The sequence below is a fragment of the Mustela nigripes genome, chromosome 17 (assembly GCF_022355385.1).
Source record: "Mustela nigripes isolate SB6536 chromosome 17, MUSNIG.SB6536, whole genome shotgun sequence".
NCBI classification, from domain to species: Eukaryota; Metazoa; Chordata; class Mammalia; order Carnivora; family Mustelidae; genus Mustela; species Mustela nigripes.
Genome location: NC_081573.1, coordinates 49,173,230 through 49,189,276, shown reverse-complemented (window position 1 = coordinate 49,189,276; position 16,047 = coordinate 49,173,230). Strand labels below are relative to the sequence as shown.

General features: G+C 38.9%; 1 protein-coding gene across 2 annotated transcripts in view; it reads right to left on the bottom strand.

The window, feature by feature from the left end:
- CNTNAP4 (contactin associated protein family member 4) overlaps window positions 1-16,047 on the bottom strand; it is a 242,398-nt gene that overhangs the window by 7,421 nt on the left and 218,930 nt on the right. For both annotated transcript variants that reach the window (XM_059381303.1, XM_059381304.1), the window contains exons 18-21: window positions 15,521-15,760; window positions 13,287-13,511; window positions 11,751-11,884; window positions 10,919-11,006 (exon numbers count right to left, since the gene is read on the bottom strand). In XM_059381303.1, the coding sequence (XP_059237286.1) occupies window positions 10,919-11,006; window positions 11,751-11,884; window positions 13,287-13,511; window positions 15,521-15,760 (687 nt within the window). The remainder of the gene's footprint in view (window positions 1-10,918; window positions 11,007-11,750; window positions 11,885-13,286; window positions 13,512-15,520; window positions 15,761-16,047) is intronic.

Below are 16,047 nucleotides of genomic sequence, written 5' to 3'. Positions count from 1 at the left end.
TTAGTAACTGTGCAAGAGTGAACAGGCAAGGCTACACACAGAATGTTTGAGTCTGGTAATACAAAAGTGACACATATGCGGGAGACAAAATTCCCCTTTTTTGTCTTCATTAAAAGAGTCAGGTCCAGTAAGTCTCTCCGTGACTACTGTCGAGCCTCTCCAAGTGAATGAAGGCAAGTTTTAAGGATGGCTAATTTGATATGATGTGGTGAACATCGAAGTGATTGAAGTCTCCCTAAGAAGGGGCCAGGTTTTGAACTGATGAGGGTTTGTGAGATGGTAAATTGAAACATAGATCATTAACATGATTTGTGATAGGGCTTGGAGTAAGAGAGTAAAGTGCTTCCTGATTTGGAAATAAATTCGGCTCAGTTTGTGAGACGTAAATATGAAAAGCATGGAAGCTAGATGGAAAATTGAGCTTCTAGAGTTCCCTTATCCACTGCCCAACCAGACAATTCGGTCTGGCCCGAAAGCTTTCCTATACTCTGCAACTCCAACCGAACACGCAGGGGGATGTTACCACGTGGTGGAGGCTTCACCCCAAAAAAATCCCCCTAATGACTCAGGCACAGCAGTGAAAATGTTCATACCTTGCTGCCTTTTCTCCCTCTTTCTGTGCTGCCTGTCACTCAGACTTGTGTGAGTCTCCTGTCCCCTCTAGACAGAGAGCCCCTCCCCCACACCAACGGGAGTTTAGTTTATCTGCGATACGGTGGCACGGAGATTGGTTTGAATGTCAGAATATTAATTCACAGTTTTACAGTGAAGACTATATTTACATTTTATGCTTGGCGAGGCTGCAGTTGAATCCAGGTGAATGACCCGTAGAGTTTTAAAGTTCAAATGCTGTCGGACGACAATGCGTGCAACCCACCCAGTGGGACCAGAGAACAGCACGACTCCTCTCACCTGCTCTGCGTGTACAGGGACACAGGCACAATCTGCATTTCTCTCTCTCTCTCTTTTTTTAAAGGATAACAGGTATTAAGTATTTATTGGGTCCTATGAATGTGCTCAGCACTGTGGTCAGGGGTTTGCATGCTCGTGTTTGCAGCTCCCAGGGCCCAGGTCTGCTGGCAGTCCTAAGGGCGGGACACGTGGGGTCAGAACCGCAGTGACTGCTGGAGGCCGGGGAGCCGTAGGCATTCTGAGTCGGGCCTGTCGGGCTCCAAGCCACAAGGCTCTACTACTTATGAACTGCTTTCTGACTGACACATTGTTTTCTCTCCTCTGTTCCTATCTTCTGCAGTGCCTCTTATTTATTTTGTTATTATTTATTTTTTGGCTTGAGAGCAGCTAGTCTTGAAGTGACTCTGGACAATTCAGCTCTGATTGAACCCACTTGTTATGTTAAGAATTCTGAAGAACACCTGTTTTGTTCCATTTCCAATCACACTTTATACCTAATGATAAAAATGCTGATTAAGGGGTGCCTGGGTGGCTCAGTCATTAAGTGTCTTCCTCCGGCCCAGGTCATGATCCCGGGGTCCTGGGATCGAGCCCTGAATCAGGCTCCCTGCTCAGTGGGAAGCCTGCTTCTCCCTCTACCATTCCCCCTGCTTGTGTTCCCTCTCTTGCTGTGTCTCTGCCAAATAAATAAATAAAATCTTAAAAAAAAAATGCTGATTAAATGGTGAGTATCACGAACGTCATCCTCCAGTCTGAACAGCAGAGGGACGACCTTCCTCTCCTGCTGTGGGGGACAGATACATGGCACTTGGGCTTAAGCATTCTCCGTCTTAGAAGGCCAAGTTCGGACCACCAGGCCATCCCACATCACTGCGCAAAGGTGGGCTCCCTAGACCCATAGGTGACCCTCAACCCCCAGCATCATGCTGTTACTAGAAGCCATTCCGTCCACGTGCAGACGCCAAGAACTAACTCCCAACACAGAGCATTCGCTCACTTGAATGGATATACATTCAAATATATTTATGTTTAGAAAGACAGCATTCTTGCTTTGGGATTTTTTTTTTTTTTACTTTAATAAGAAAAGAAAACATACATTAATAGCAGCATAGCCAAGACAGTGCTTTTCACATTTATTCCACCATGTTAAAATCTTGATTACAATTTCTGTAGTTTTAAAAAATCTTATCTTTTGAACTAGAAAAAAATGTAAATAGGTAAGATTCACTTCCCTGGTACAAATCTGATAGGAGATGAATTCTATTTTACTTTTTAATAAAAAATATTTTCTTGTTTGGGAGAGAGAGAAAAAGAGCTAGTGGGATAAAGTGCAGAGAGAGAGAATATCCCAGCAGACTTCTGCTGAGCATGGACCCCAATGATGGGGGGCTTGATCTCACCACCCATGAGATCAGGACTTGAGCCGAAAACTAAGAGGTGGATGCTTAACTGAACTGAGCCACCCAGGTGCCCTGAGAGGGATATTAAAAACTATACCTTCAAGTCCAAAACATTTTACATATTACAAGTTACTGTATAAAATACTTTAAATTCTAAAACTTAAAGTGGGCAGTTAATCAACTGATATTTTTTTTAAGAGCTACCAAGAAAGGAAATAGATTCCCTGCATATCAGGCATCTCACATTCTAGTAGCAGAGTCAGAAAATAAACAGAAACAGGAATGAGCGGTGATGATCTAGATACCACTAGAGTGGTGATGATCTGAAGAAATGACTTAGAAAGTGTGATGGAGTATGTCTGGAACAGAAATTTATCTGGAGGGATTAGGTGATTTTTGTGTGTGTCTCTTTTTTTTTTTTTAATTTTATTTATTTATTTGACAGAGAGAGAGATCACAGTAGACAGAGAGAGAGGGAAGCAGGCTCCCTGCTGGACTCCAGGCTCCGATGCGGGACTCGATCCCAGGACCCTGAGATCATGACCTGAGCCGAAGGCAGCGGCTTAACCCACTGAGCCACCCAGGTGCCCCTGTGTGTCTCTTTTAAGGTTGACTCTTCATAGTCCTGTTCCCTTAGGAATCTGTAGATATAATTCTAGCATCTTCTGGCTCTATTACTTTTCTTCCTCAAATTTTTTTAAAAAATTTGATGATTCAGGAATTTTTCATAGAACATGGTGGGCCCTTATCATGTGGTGACACAAAGATTTTCTTTAGCCTAGAAAATTTCATACATTGTGCAAACGACTATTGCTTCACCTTCATATTTTTTTTTAGCTTTAATTTTTACAAAGAATGAGAGAGAGGGAGAATGAGCAAGAGGTGTTGGGAGGAGGAGAGAATCCTCAAGCAGGTTCCCCAGTGAGCTTGGAGCCCAATGCAGGGCTAGATCTCACAACCGGACCTGAGCTGAAACCAAGAGTTGGGCACTTAACCAAAGGTACCACCAGGCACCCCATTCACCTCCAATTTTTTTATCTTTTTGTTCTGATTATTCACATGGGGTCTCCTCTGCATATTCTAAGGGATTTTACTCTTCCCACCTGATTTTTATCATTTAGGACTTAATTTTGTGTGAGTCAAGTGCTTCATTCACTTGATCTTCTAGGTGATGAATTCAAGTTTCAACAAAGATCACTCTTTCTTACTTTGACATTTTTGGTCTGGAACAACCATACGTTTTAGTTCTTCCAGGTCTTTTGGTTGCTTTGCTAAAAGCAAGTGCTCTTACTAAGTTTCATTGTGATGGTGTCTGTTTCCCTGAAAAGGCTTATTGTCATAGGGAATGATTTGTTTCTTCTCCCATTTTATTGTTAAATCATCATCATCTTCTTCTTTTTTGGTTATTGCATCTTCTTAAAAATGGAGTTGCTTTTCTCATCTGCTAGGAGCTTTTCAGTCACTGACGTCCTGGTGGCTGACACCAGAGAAGGGAGACCATGGAGTTGCCCCCCATGCCAGTGACGGCTGTAGGCCAAGGACTCATGGAACCTCCAGAGAGAGAGGACTCAAACTTCAGACCATCCTCTGCAAAACTCAGGAACTCCTCAAGTTTCAAGTTGCTCCCTTCTTTGGCAAAGAGGGTAAACGGGCACAATGACGTTTTCAACGCTGACCTCTCCCCATGGGGTCCAAAGATATCTGCAAGCCAAGCATTTCCAAGTGGAGGGGAGGGATCTATACAATTTAGGGTCCGCCCTCCAAGACTTTCCTAGGCTGGCCCCTAACTCTCTTCCAACCAGAGGCCAAGGAGTCCCCCAACACTTTCTTCACTGGCAACCTCCAGGCTTCCCCCTGCCTGCTGGGCTGGACCAACAACCCCTATATTTAGGAGAGTCAATGGGTAGGAATTAGAACCAGGAGGAAAGGCACTGCACAGGCTTCTTCAGCTACCTCCCCAGAACTGAGTCCAAACAAAATGAACAGCTATACTATGTTGTTCATAAGCAAAACTGGCCTTAGAAATACATGGCATTAGATATCTTACTGGACATTCACAATTGTGCTAATAAAGCCAATGAGAAAAATACCTATCTTTCCAATTATCGGACTCCTGAAATGCCAACACCATTTAACGATTAGAACAGGGAGGATGGAGGAATTGAAGACCGACGTCTCCTACTTGACACAAATCCTTAGAGGACTCAATCATGTTTTATATATTTCTGGTTATAAAAACCCTTAACAGACTCAGATTTTTTATAATCTTGCCTATAAAAAATTAGCCTCAACTGTATTTTCTAACAGAGGGAATGACTTCTGCTTTGTTAAAGAAGAAACTTTTTAACAAAAAGCCTACAAGAAAAATAAGAGTCCCAAGGAATTAAAATTCGTATGAAGAGCATTTCTATACCTGGAAAGAGGACTGTTTCTGGAAAGGCCGTGAAGTAAATGGAAGAACATCTTAAGGAGGGCTTCATGGAAATTCTTGTGGCTCTCATTACCAAACTAACAGAAAACCTCAGAAAACGAAACCAAATAGGTTGGCTATACCTAGCAAGAGGGACCTTGTTTCAAAAGTATCTCAGCATCTTTAACACGTAAAAGTAAGGGTAAGAAGGCTTGCCAGAACATGGTGCACTAAGTCAGAGGGGGAGCACGGCTAAGACCCGGCACGACATCTTCATCATTACATGCAATTACGACCAGGATTCAATAAACAAGAGTCAGTGCAAAAGTAAAATGGCAAAGCAGTCAGCAAATGCTACATGGATAAGGAAGCAGTTATTCATAAAACGTATTTATTTGCCAACCAAACCTACTGCTCAGAGATATAACCTTGAAAATCTGATTAATACAGAAGCTATTTATAGTTCGATATCTCTGGGCAATCCGTACTTCTCTTTTGCTTTGAATATAACCTGTCTTAAGTGTCACAGACATTTACACAATCACAGTGTCCCTTAAGGAATCTAATCAAACTGTCTTATGTAGCCCCTTGGCTTTGAAGCAGGTTTTACATAAAGTATCACCGAGACTGACGTTTGTTCCTATAGCTCCTCTATGAGATGGAGTAGACACTCTCTTCCCTCTGACCACACACTTTATTTACATCTGGCCTAAATCTCCACTGCAGAAATCTGAGCTACTTCCTGGCTCTGCAGCCTCAGAAGAGATCAATGATCCCTTCGGGTCATTGCCTCTAAATATATCAAGGCTACTGCCCAGCAGAGAATGACTGAAAAACATCTGCAGGCTTTTAGAAAACTCTTCTAACAGAAAAGCAATCCATAAACAGAACTCAGAACTTCATTTTACAGTGAGTTTTGGATGTAAAAATGAATGTAATGCAGACTGTTAGTTATGCAGGAATGTGAGCCAAGTGTGTCTGAGGCCGCCTGGTTCTTCCCACACCAGAAGGACCAAGGAACTGCTGCCGGTCAGCGTTCTGGGACCATAACAGATCTGACACAAACAAGTAATAGTGACTGTAAACTTCACTCCGTCTTCGAACAGAGATTCTTCCGTCATTCCACAGTGGGTGACATCGTTCAGGATGTGAGCACATGTTTCCGTGCAAGGTCTGGTGCAATCTCAAGGTTATGGAATGGTCTTCACGGAGTTTCTTTTTTCAAGTGTGGCATTGTGACCCAACGAAACCTTAATGAGTTAGCAAAGCAACTTTATGCCTGCATAGTTCCTCAGATCAATTACATCTCTTCTTATATGATGTTGAAGTTAATAGTTCTCCTAGCGGAGCTGATGAGGAATCATTCACCTCGACATCAGTCCTTAATACACGTGAGCAACATACTTAATAGAGAAAGGACGTCAGACTGTTTGCCTTTTCAGAAGGAAGACTGGAAAGGAAAAAAATTGCTTCCCCTCTTGTCCTCCAGGGCTCCTTTTACAAAGGAAACGAACCATAGGAACAAAGTTTTATCTCCAGTCCTCATTAATAAGCATTAGTAACAGTTATCAAGGAGGGTGATTTTTAGGTAATAATATCAATTTGTACTATGATGACATGGAAACCAGCTCTAACCTTCTAGTATACCCAAAAGACAACACTAGCAGAATTCACATTTCACTGCTCTTATTCCGCCGGACCAGTCCCGTGGCTCATCACTAGGCCGGCCTGGCCCGCATCTCCGTGCTCTGCGCCCGGAGCTCCTGTGCGCACTCTCCTGCCGACCTCATTCTCTCTTCTCTTCCACCAGTTCCTGCTCTTTAATAAAGTCACTCACATGACAGTGTAATTCCCTGACAGTGGCTTTATTTTTTTTACTTATTCCTGGTGCAGTTACATTTTAAAGCATGTCAGTAACTAAAGAAATAAACAATTGCCTTCTCTTTTTTACTTTAGGAATTATTCTAGTTTTATCATGGTATAAAGGTGTCTAGTTTTGGCAGCTGATAAATATATAATTTGGGATTTGTGACTTTTGCTTTTATCATTCAGTATTTTCTTTGAAGTGTAAGGAGAGCTCTGTTTTCGTATGTTTGCCAAATGAAAGCGATCAGGGTGATATCGTTGTCAAAGGAGCAAACCCATCCTTCCTACCTGGAGCACATCCTTGTGATTCTATGAGTCTCTGACAACATCTCAACGTCTACCACACCACGTGCTCTATAATTAAAATCAGATACGTGTTTCAGCAACCTGACTGTTTTCTGGGTTTGGGACGGGACACTTTGATCTATGCTCCTGTATCATGATGAGGAGAAAGGTGTTTTTAAGCTTCTAGGTACGGCCAGTTCAAAATAATGCCATTAATTCTATGGAAACAATTAGAGCCTCCACAAGGATGAAGCCGCTCTATGCATCAAAGATAGTCTATGACATTATAATTGCTAAAATATTCAAAAATCCACCTGATGAAGAAAAGAAATTGAGACTTCTTACTGCTCTTCTAAGCTGTACTTCTCTTTTAAAATCTGCTTTTAAAATAACCATTCTCTTATGTGTCCTATCACAATATAATTACATAATCAGGACTTAGGTCATCTGATTTCTCCCTGCCTCTAGGCACTGAAGTGAGTTTTACATAAAGGATTCCTGACACACTAGAAGTTGTTCCTCCAGCTCTCAGTGGAGACTGGCTGTCCTTTCCTTGCTGACTACAGACATTATCTACATGTGGCCTAATCTCCACTGCAGTGAACTGAGCTATCTCCTGGCTCTGTGTCCTCAGGAGAGAGGAATAATCACTATTTTCTTTAAGATTTTATTTATTCATTTCGACATGGGGCTCGATGCCAGGACCCAGAGATCATGACCTGAGCCTAGGCAGACACTTAACCAACTGAGCCACGCAGGTGCCCAAGGAATAATCACTATTGATCAAGACCTCTAATGTGCAAAAGCTACCGCTCAGGTAAGTGCAAATCATCCAATTTTTACTAAAATAAATTAGAAATCTATAATAACATATAAAAGTATCTAGACACAGAATTCAGAGCTTAATCTCACAATGAGATACGGCTATGAAGAGCAGATTTAATGTACTCTTGATCATAGAAGGATCTGAACTAAGCTGCTTGGCTAAAACCTTGATCTTCCCACCACACCTCCCGACTACTAATGATTATTATTGTCAAGGTTACTGAGTCCTTAACTTAAATGTAATAGGGAGTTAGAGATGGTTTCCATGTTGTCATAATACTGTTTGATATTATTTCTAAAATTTACCTTCTTTTTGAGTATCTGCTAGTAATGTTTGTTCAGTGACAATCATCCAAAATAATGTCCATAGTTCTTCCTAAATTTAGGAAATGAGTAATGGAGAAAGTTGAAAGAAGGAAAATAGGTCCTTGTTTCTGGGTTTCCATCTATAATAGCAATGAATGGTCATATCCTTCAGGCTTTGGTTGAAAAGGCAGACAAATTGCCACTCCAAAAAAAAAAAAAAAATGATTGATGAATGTTTATATTCTGCTCCCTTAAAAGAAATATTCAGAAATCATAAAATGACATAAATATTACAACTCATTTTTATTTGGGGGGCAATTTGGAACTATTTTATCTAAAGTGATATAAGGCCCATTATACTCAACTGCATACACAGGGACATTGTGTGTGACAATTGTGTGTGTGCCCACTAAACAAAAGCTCTGTGAGGGCAGACACAATGTCCACTTTGCTGAATGGCACTCTCTGTGTGCACAACACGTCACACAGATCACAAAGTATGTGCTAAATGAATCTAAGAAAAATGAGCTTCCAAATAGAAAAACATATTTGATATATGTGGGGCCATGACAAAGTCCTTGCAGGCCTCCAACTAGAGGAGAGTAACTGACCTAGGGCCCTCTGAAACCTATCTTTATATTTGGGCCAAGGTCATGCTTCCTGTGAGTGGCTCCCAGTGGTGGCTGATCACAGCAGGGATTCCTAAGGCAGGCTCCTTCTTGGGAAACAGGAGATTCTTCCAATGGCTGGCTGACTCAAGGGCTCCCCAAAGACTGCTCAACCCTTCTGACATGGCACAAACTTCCAAGATCCTTCTAACTTTTTCATTCTCTTTCCTTCATTAGGAGGCAGAGTTGCATGGCCATCTGATGGCTCTCCATTCTTGACCAGCTCCCACTCACTTTCTTTTTTATAAGTTGTTCCCTGAATAAAATCCTCACGTGGTTGATTTTGACTTGGTGACAGCTTCTTGGAAGACCCAGCCTAATGTAATAAGAAACTCTAAGAAGACCCAGCCTAATGTAATAAGAAACTCTAAGAACAATTCTCTGGAAAATTAACAGCTCCATTTTTGCAACTATTTTACTACAAATTAATATACCATATTAAAATATAATAATATACTACATATATTTAATTGTAAATTCATATACCATAAATTATTATTCTCCTTTGAATTACAAATGACTTGAATAGAGGATTAGTTCTTGGTCCTTGGTCAAGATCCTAACCTTAGGTACACACCATATACATTCTTACCTATACTTTTAGGAGAAGAATTGATTCAGACTATAAAGTTCATTGCTGAATCTGGACTTTAATCTTATTTTTCAGTATGAGTGATATGCATTTTAATAATATGCTATTCTTGAATAAAAACATTAACATCTTTAATTCCCTACTAATCTCCCTCCTCATTTACAAAAAGGGAAACAAATATTTATATAATGAATGTTATTATTCTACTATTTGACTAATACAATCCTCCTAATAGAATGCAGATAAGTTTCCCAATTGTCTTATAATATATTTAACATATTTCTACTCACAAAAGGTATTTTCATCAGTAACTGTGGCATTAAATTTGAAGATTTTATTCTTCAAAAATATGATTGTATTAACATTATGCATGGCTGTTAAAATTTTCTATCTTGTGTTTTACATTTTTATGTAATGCCTCATCTCAGACCCTGCTAGACTGAGGAACTCTTGAGATCAGGATTTGTTATATTTATTTGATTTTTTTTATTGCTATAGTCGAATTTACATAATTTACATGATGATACTCACTTGGAATTTTTCAGGTAAGCTTCCAAATATCTAAGAAGTACTTTGCACATGTCCACTCTAGCATACTGAGAGAACATTGCAACTCGTATTTCTGTTTGTTTGTAGATTGAGAGCACACAATTTCGGTGCTCATAGTCCTAGAAAACCTATACATATTCATAAATTTAACTATTAACCTTCTCAAGGACCAATATTTTGATCACTCACCCATGGGTTTAATCAAATATTTCTCAGAATTCTGAGATTATGTTCAGGAAATGTTAGGAATAATTAGTCAAGGTACAAATAACTGAAGAGTTCAAAAAATAAAAGATTCCATTTACTCTCTGAGGGGAAATATTCCAGGCTCGCATCAAATATCAATCAAGAGATCAACATTGGACTACAAGAGGTCTCCATCCCCACCAAATCATGTTAAGTATCACTCTTCTTTATAATTTACTTATAACTAAAAAGAAAACCCTTTCAAAATGTACTGTTCCTCTTTCCACCTAGTCCTTGTTGGCAAGTATAAAAAAATGTATATATATTTTGATGTTAAAATGGCAAGGGTATGCTTCTATCAGAAGGAATTGGTGGATATAAATAATAACCACAAGACATTTAAGTAGACACAGGGTTCCAGCCAGAGCGGCGAGCTACTACCACCTTTCAACAAAGCAAAGAGGATCCAAGCAAGCACCTAAAACAGATTCACAAACCTGGAAGAAAAGCCCCTGCTCTCCCCTCCCTTCTCTCTTAGGTCTAGTCCTGGTTTGATCATTAGATGACAGCCTGTGTATTTGGCAGGTGATTGATACATAGTCTGTGATTTCTACCTTTATTGTTTGATATTTTTGAAGTGTGAGAACAATATCATGTTTCATTACATGGAGACCACAGTGGCATTTTTGTCAAAGGACCATGCCTGCTCAGCAGGACGTCCCTGCACACAGTTACATAAACCCCTGAGAAGTTACTGGTTTTGCCTCGATTATCACTCATTTTGTCCTCAAGATAAAACAGGGCATTTCTTTTGGCGTGATCAGTTTGTGTGTGGCCTGTGTGCATGTGCGTACACTTGGACTATGACTCTTCTGATCTTTTTGTGTCATGATTAGGGGAGTATCGTGCCCTTACTTACCTAAAATCCTGCCCAGTACAAGAGACCTGATGGCACTGAATTCTGTACCTGATGACAGGTGGACTTGTCTCTTTGCATTATCATCGATCTATAGAATTGTCACATGAGGTACAAACAGCCAGATGGATGCCATTTTGTTGGGAAGAGGACAAAAATCCACAGAAGACAGAAGAAAAATGGTAAAATAGGCAATTGTTAGTATGGCCCCAGAGATTATAAAAAACAAAATTTAAAGAGCCATTTACAAAGGTGAATGACATTTTCTAAACCTCCTCTTCTACCCTCAGATAGCAGTGCACCCCATCTTCTATCCCCTTACAGCATTGTAATTTTCTCTACTATATGAGAAATCCAAAGTTCATAAAGCTTAAAAAAAAACAACAAGATATGAGTTTTTTCACCTTGAAACTTTTACCAAGGTTGGTATTTTCACTTGAGTCATTCAGCTAAGACATCTTCCTCTGTGTAGAGGTCCAAAACTTTCGTGCTTTTCTTTAAAAACTGGTAGAATGAACAATTCTATTTGTTTCATGAGAGTAGTAATAGCTCTTTACTAGTTGTATATATGATAAAATAGACAGCTTTCCCCCCTGAACGATGTAAAATAAATGAGGAAAATGTGGCATTTTGGGTATCAAATATTAATCATATCTTGGACAGAATCTTTATCCTTTCAAAAACTAGACCACATTTGGCAGTCTGTCTATGGTCTGTGCAGGAGCAACACTGGAAGGACATCTTCAATCTATTCATTATCATAATTCTGCCGACAGTCCTTCATGCTGGGCAATCGTAATGGTAACCACTAATTCTCTTGAATTTATTATATTACCTCTACGAAGACCACTCCTTCTTCTCTGTTAATCTCTACATGGTGAAGCTGTCCATCCGCCATGTTTTTGAAATCAAAGTTAACGACATCAGGTTCTTGATACCTATTTAGCTTGTACCTGATCTGCAAACTTCCTAAAGTAGGGAAGAGAAGTGATCTTTTTAGTTAAAATTCTAGTTTAAAAGCTACTTTTCAAAACTCAGAGAGTATTCTTTTTAGCTTTCAGTTTCTGGTGGGAAATTCACAGTAGCTTATTGGAGGTCTCCTTTCCTCATAATTCTTAGAAGTCAGCTTCTATGTTAAATTGCACTATTTTCAAGATCAAGACCAAGGATGTTGCCAGTAAGTAGTCTTTCCCGCAAATCTTCAACTTTTCCCCTAGAAGTCAGATATGCAGTTAAGCATAAGCAAATCTCTATACTAGCCTCTAACTTAAAAAACACACCTTCGTATATTATGAAATGCCAGACTGTTGTGGAATATTGCATTAAGTGCTTCCATAATCTCATCTTTGAAAAATATACATCTGCCACTCCTAAAATGCAACTGATTAACGGAATTTTTATAAGCAAATGGAGTTTTACTAAAGATGAAAAATATTTCCACATGGTCACAGTCATAGATTTTGGAATGAGATTAGGATGAAATCAATGGTTTTTGGCCAAACTTACCATGAGAATTAGTATCTCACTTAGCTGCCTGCAAAGATGCCAATTTATTTCACAAGGTAGCTCCAATTTAGCCAAGGAAATATCCTAATGTATAGATAAGCTTCAAGCTCAAAAGATAGACAGTGAAGGTAAATATACTTATTTAACAATATTATTTTTATCTTAGTGTTCTGTGCCCTTGGGCCATATTTATTTGAGTTGAAATGATACATTCAAGTTTATAAACTTATTTTCCTCACTCAGATAATTTATCTATGGAATTTTTATCTTTAATCTGGACATAGAGAGGAGAAAAAACATCAGCAGTGACAAGGCTTCTGTAATATACACATGTCCTAATCCACAAGCCCTTGCCCTGCACTGATGTACCAACATTTCCCATGACAATTTCATTGCTGACCGTTAGAACCAACAGATTATTTTGTGGATCTATTCCTATATATAATGTTAGGTTGTTAACATTCCCTCAAAATCTCTCTACTTTTAATTGGAGGAAGTATTTACTATATACAAATAGGCATCTTCTTTCAAAATGAACCATAAAATTGAGACTGATCTTATACGGAATAGTAAAGAGCTTCTAGCAATAATAAAATATGGTTAAGTATTTTATAGAAATAAAAAATGAACACTGAATATGTGAAATTACTAAAATTATAAGCTAAAGCTATCTTAAAATGTTAAATAGTCCTCTTAGATTAAATTTATAGGATAGTACTGAAAAGCAAAATTGAATACAAAAAACAGGCACACTTTTCTTCCTGTTTGTAGTTTGAGAGGCAAGAACACGAGAACAATCCCTATTATTACTAATCTAATGTTCTAATTCAATTTTCTCTCTCTCTCTCATCAAAAAAGCACTCACCATTTTTGGCAATGATAACTGAAAGGTATTCTTTATAAAAGGAGCTCACATAAAGCAGTAAGCTTGGTGCTCGTGTTGTTCGAAAGCTAAATTTGATCATTTCTCTGCTCAGTTTCATATCGCCATGAAATGAAGCAGCGTGGGAGCTGGAATTTTTATTTAAGGAATAATTTTCTTGAAAATTGTAAATCACAGATGAGCCAGATCCAAAATATGCAGAAATCTCTGAAATGATACACACATTTTATGTTAAAAATTAAGTACAAGGATCTTGTTTCAGTTATATTGATGTTTTTAATTAAAAATAACAAATTGTATAGATAAAACAAATAGCTCCAAACCAGAACTAAAGAACACAGAAAGTTAATAGAACTTTTATGATGGTCCTTGAAATGGCTTTATGTTAGAATTATATGTAATTAATATGCTAGTTAACCTTATAATTGAAAGCATAACGTCCTCCACTCTGACTTCAGACATAAACCAGGATTTTTGGCTTTTTTCTCTCTTGCCAACCAACCATTTTCTTATTTAAATTTTTAGTCCCATCTATTATTCTGTAGATAGAATACACTAGTCTTCCTGTAACAGGAAGGAAGTTTGAGGGGTCCTCTTACCTTCCAGGATCAACAGGCAGAAATGTTCCTTTTTACCTAAACACTTTCCCCTATTTATTGTGCCTTATGAAAAGAAGCTAAGTCCAGCGTTCATGTAAGAGAGGGCAGCAGCATCTGTGTAGCAGTGATCAACACAAGGAACTATCCAGCCTCTTTTAGTTTTACAAAAGTGTAGTATTTTACTTATATGAGACAAATATCCCAAATTCACACACACATGCATGTGCATGCACACACACCACATATTTTTTATTTATGTATGAAAATGAGGAGGATACTGGAGGAATAATTAGAGTTGGATCCTTGAACTCTACTTCTCTCCATTACTATAAAGTGGAACCAGTTGTGGAACGTGAGCTGTAAATGATGCTCGCGGGGTGACACAGCAACATTTCCATTCCCTCGGCACTTGAAGAGTGTTTTTGTTTGCTTGTTTTATTATTTTTATTATGTGCAACACACTTTTTGTATGCAACATGACACACAGATGCAGAGTAGTATTCTTGATTGCAGTTAGCAAGCTGAACTAGAAATCATTCAGATTCAAAAAGTAAAGACACGTTCTTGGGAAGATGTGGTCTTTGTTCTCACTTTGTTTAGAACTCATGACCTGAGATCAAAATCTGACTGAGATTGAGACCCAGGCCAAGACCAAGAGTCAGGCACTAAGTGCACTAAGCTACCCAGGTGCCCTCTAACTCTAACTGTGAACAGCCTCCTAGAATGAGAGCAGTGGTGTGTGAGTTATTATTAGAGGTTGACTTGAAATTATAACTTAGTTCTGATAAAAAGTACATGACTTTTAACCCACTTTCCATGAAATAATCCCAAGGGCTTTCTTTGCAAAGCAGGAATTGCTTTAATTTGGAGGCAATTTTTGTTAGCCTCCTTCAGGAAAAGGTTCAGTAGCCCAGACACACTCAAATAAAGCAACTGAATTAAACATGATGGCAGTTTTCTAGGAGCAACTATGAAAGCATAACAAATGTTTGTGTATTCAGAGAAGTCCATCCAGAACACTTAATACTACACTCAGATGTTCCTTTCTTCCATGACATAGGTCTGTGAACAAGACAAACTGAAAAACATTCCACTATTTTACTTCACAGATATTGCCCACATCATAGAGAAAAATGCTGGAGTATCTCTATTTTGTTACACATGCATATTTAATGGAAAAGTTATTTTTATTCTTGGAAAAAATATTTGTTTGGCAAAAACCAAAACACAATACTTCCTAAGTCTCTTTTCATGGTTGACTATCTTCATCAAAAATAACAATAATGCCTTTAAAGATTTTAAAATAGAGAGCTGCCCCATGGGACAGGTTGTTGACAGCTATAATCCTTAAGAGCATCAACATGAGATAGAAAAAAAGCAGATGAAGCAGCCAATACTTTAAGACATCTAGAGGCAACTTGAGAGGCTTTATTATTAATAGATACTAGTTTTTTAAGAAATGAGGCAAATATCCAAGAAATGAAATGGGATTAGCATGAAACAGGTAATTTGAAGAAAAAAAAAATCAGAAATGGAACTATTTCTCTTTCAAATTAGCTACCCAGAAAATGACGACAAGATGTTTTCTTCACACTGGATACCCCATGCCATACTTACCTTTGGAGCAGAAAGGCCCTGCATACGCAGAGAAGGTGCAGTCACAAGAGAACCCGCTGAGCTTTTCTCTGCATTTCCCTCCATTCTGACACAACTTTCCGTAGCTGCTGCAGTGCCCTCTACAACCCGGCTCCACTCCGGGTGTCACCTTAGCTCTTTCTTCCAGGTCCAGGGACACTCCGTTCAGCTGCAGAGACCGAATGCAGCCTAGAAAGCCCCTCTGTCTGGTGGCCGTTCCACCTAAGAGGGAAATACGGTGAATGGAAACATGTTCCTCCATGTTTTATTCAGGATTCAGGACCAGATAAAACTGAGACCTCACAAAGAAGGACCAATGCTGTGGCCTTACAGGGAATGGGCAAAACCAGATGAGCCAATAAATTTGGGGAACACAATTTGTGACAGAATATTGAGAGAATTCAAGAAGATAAAAATGAGAACTCAATTTTTTCCCAAGGTTGAATCTGTTACATATTGGTTTTCTAAAAAGGATTTATTAAAATGTAAATCGGAGAGGTGGTTTTCTT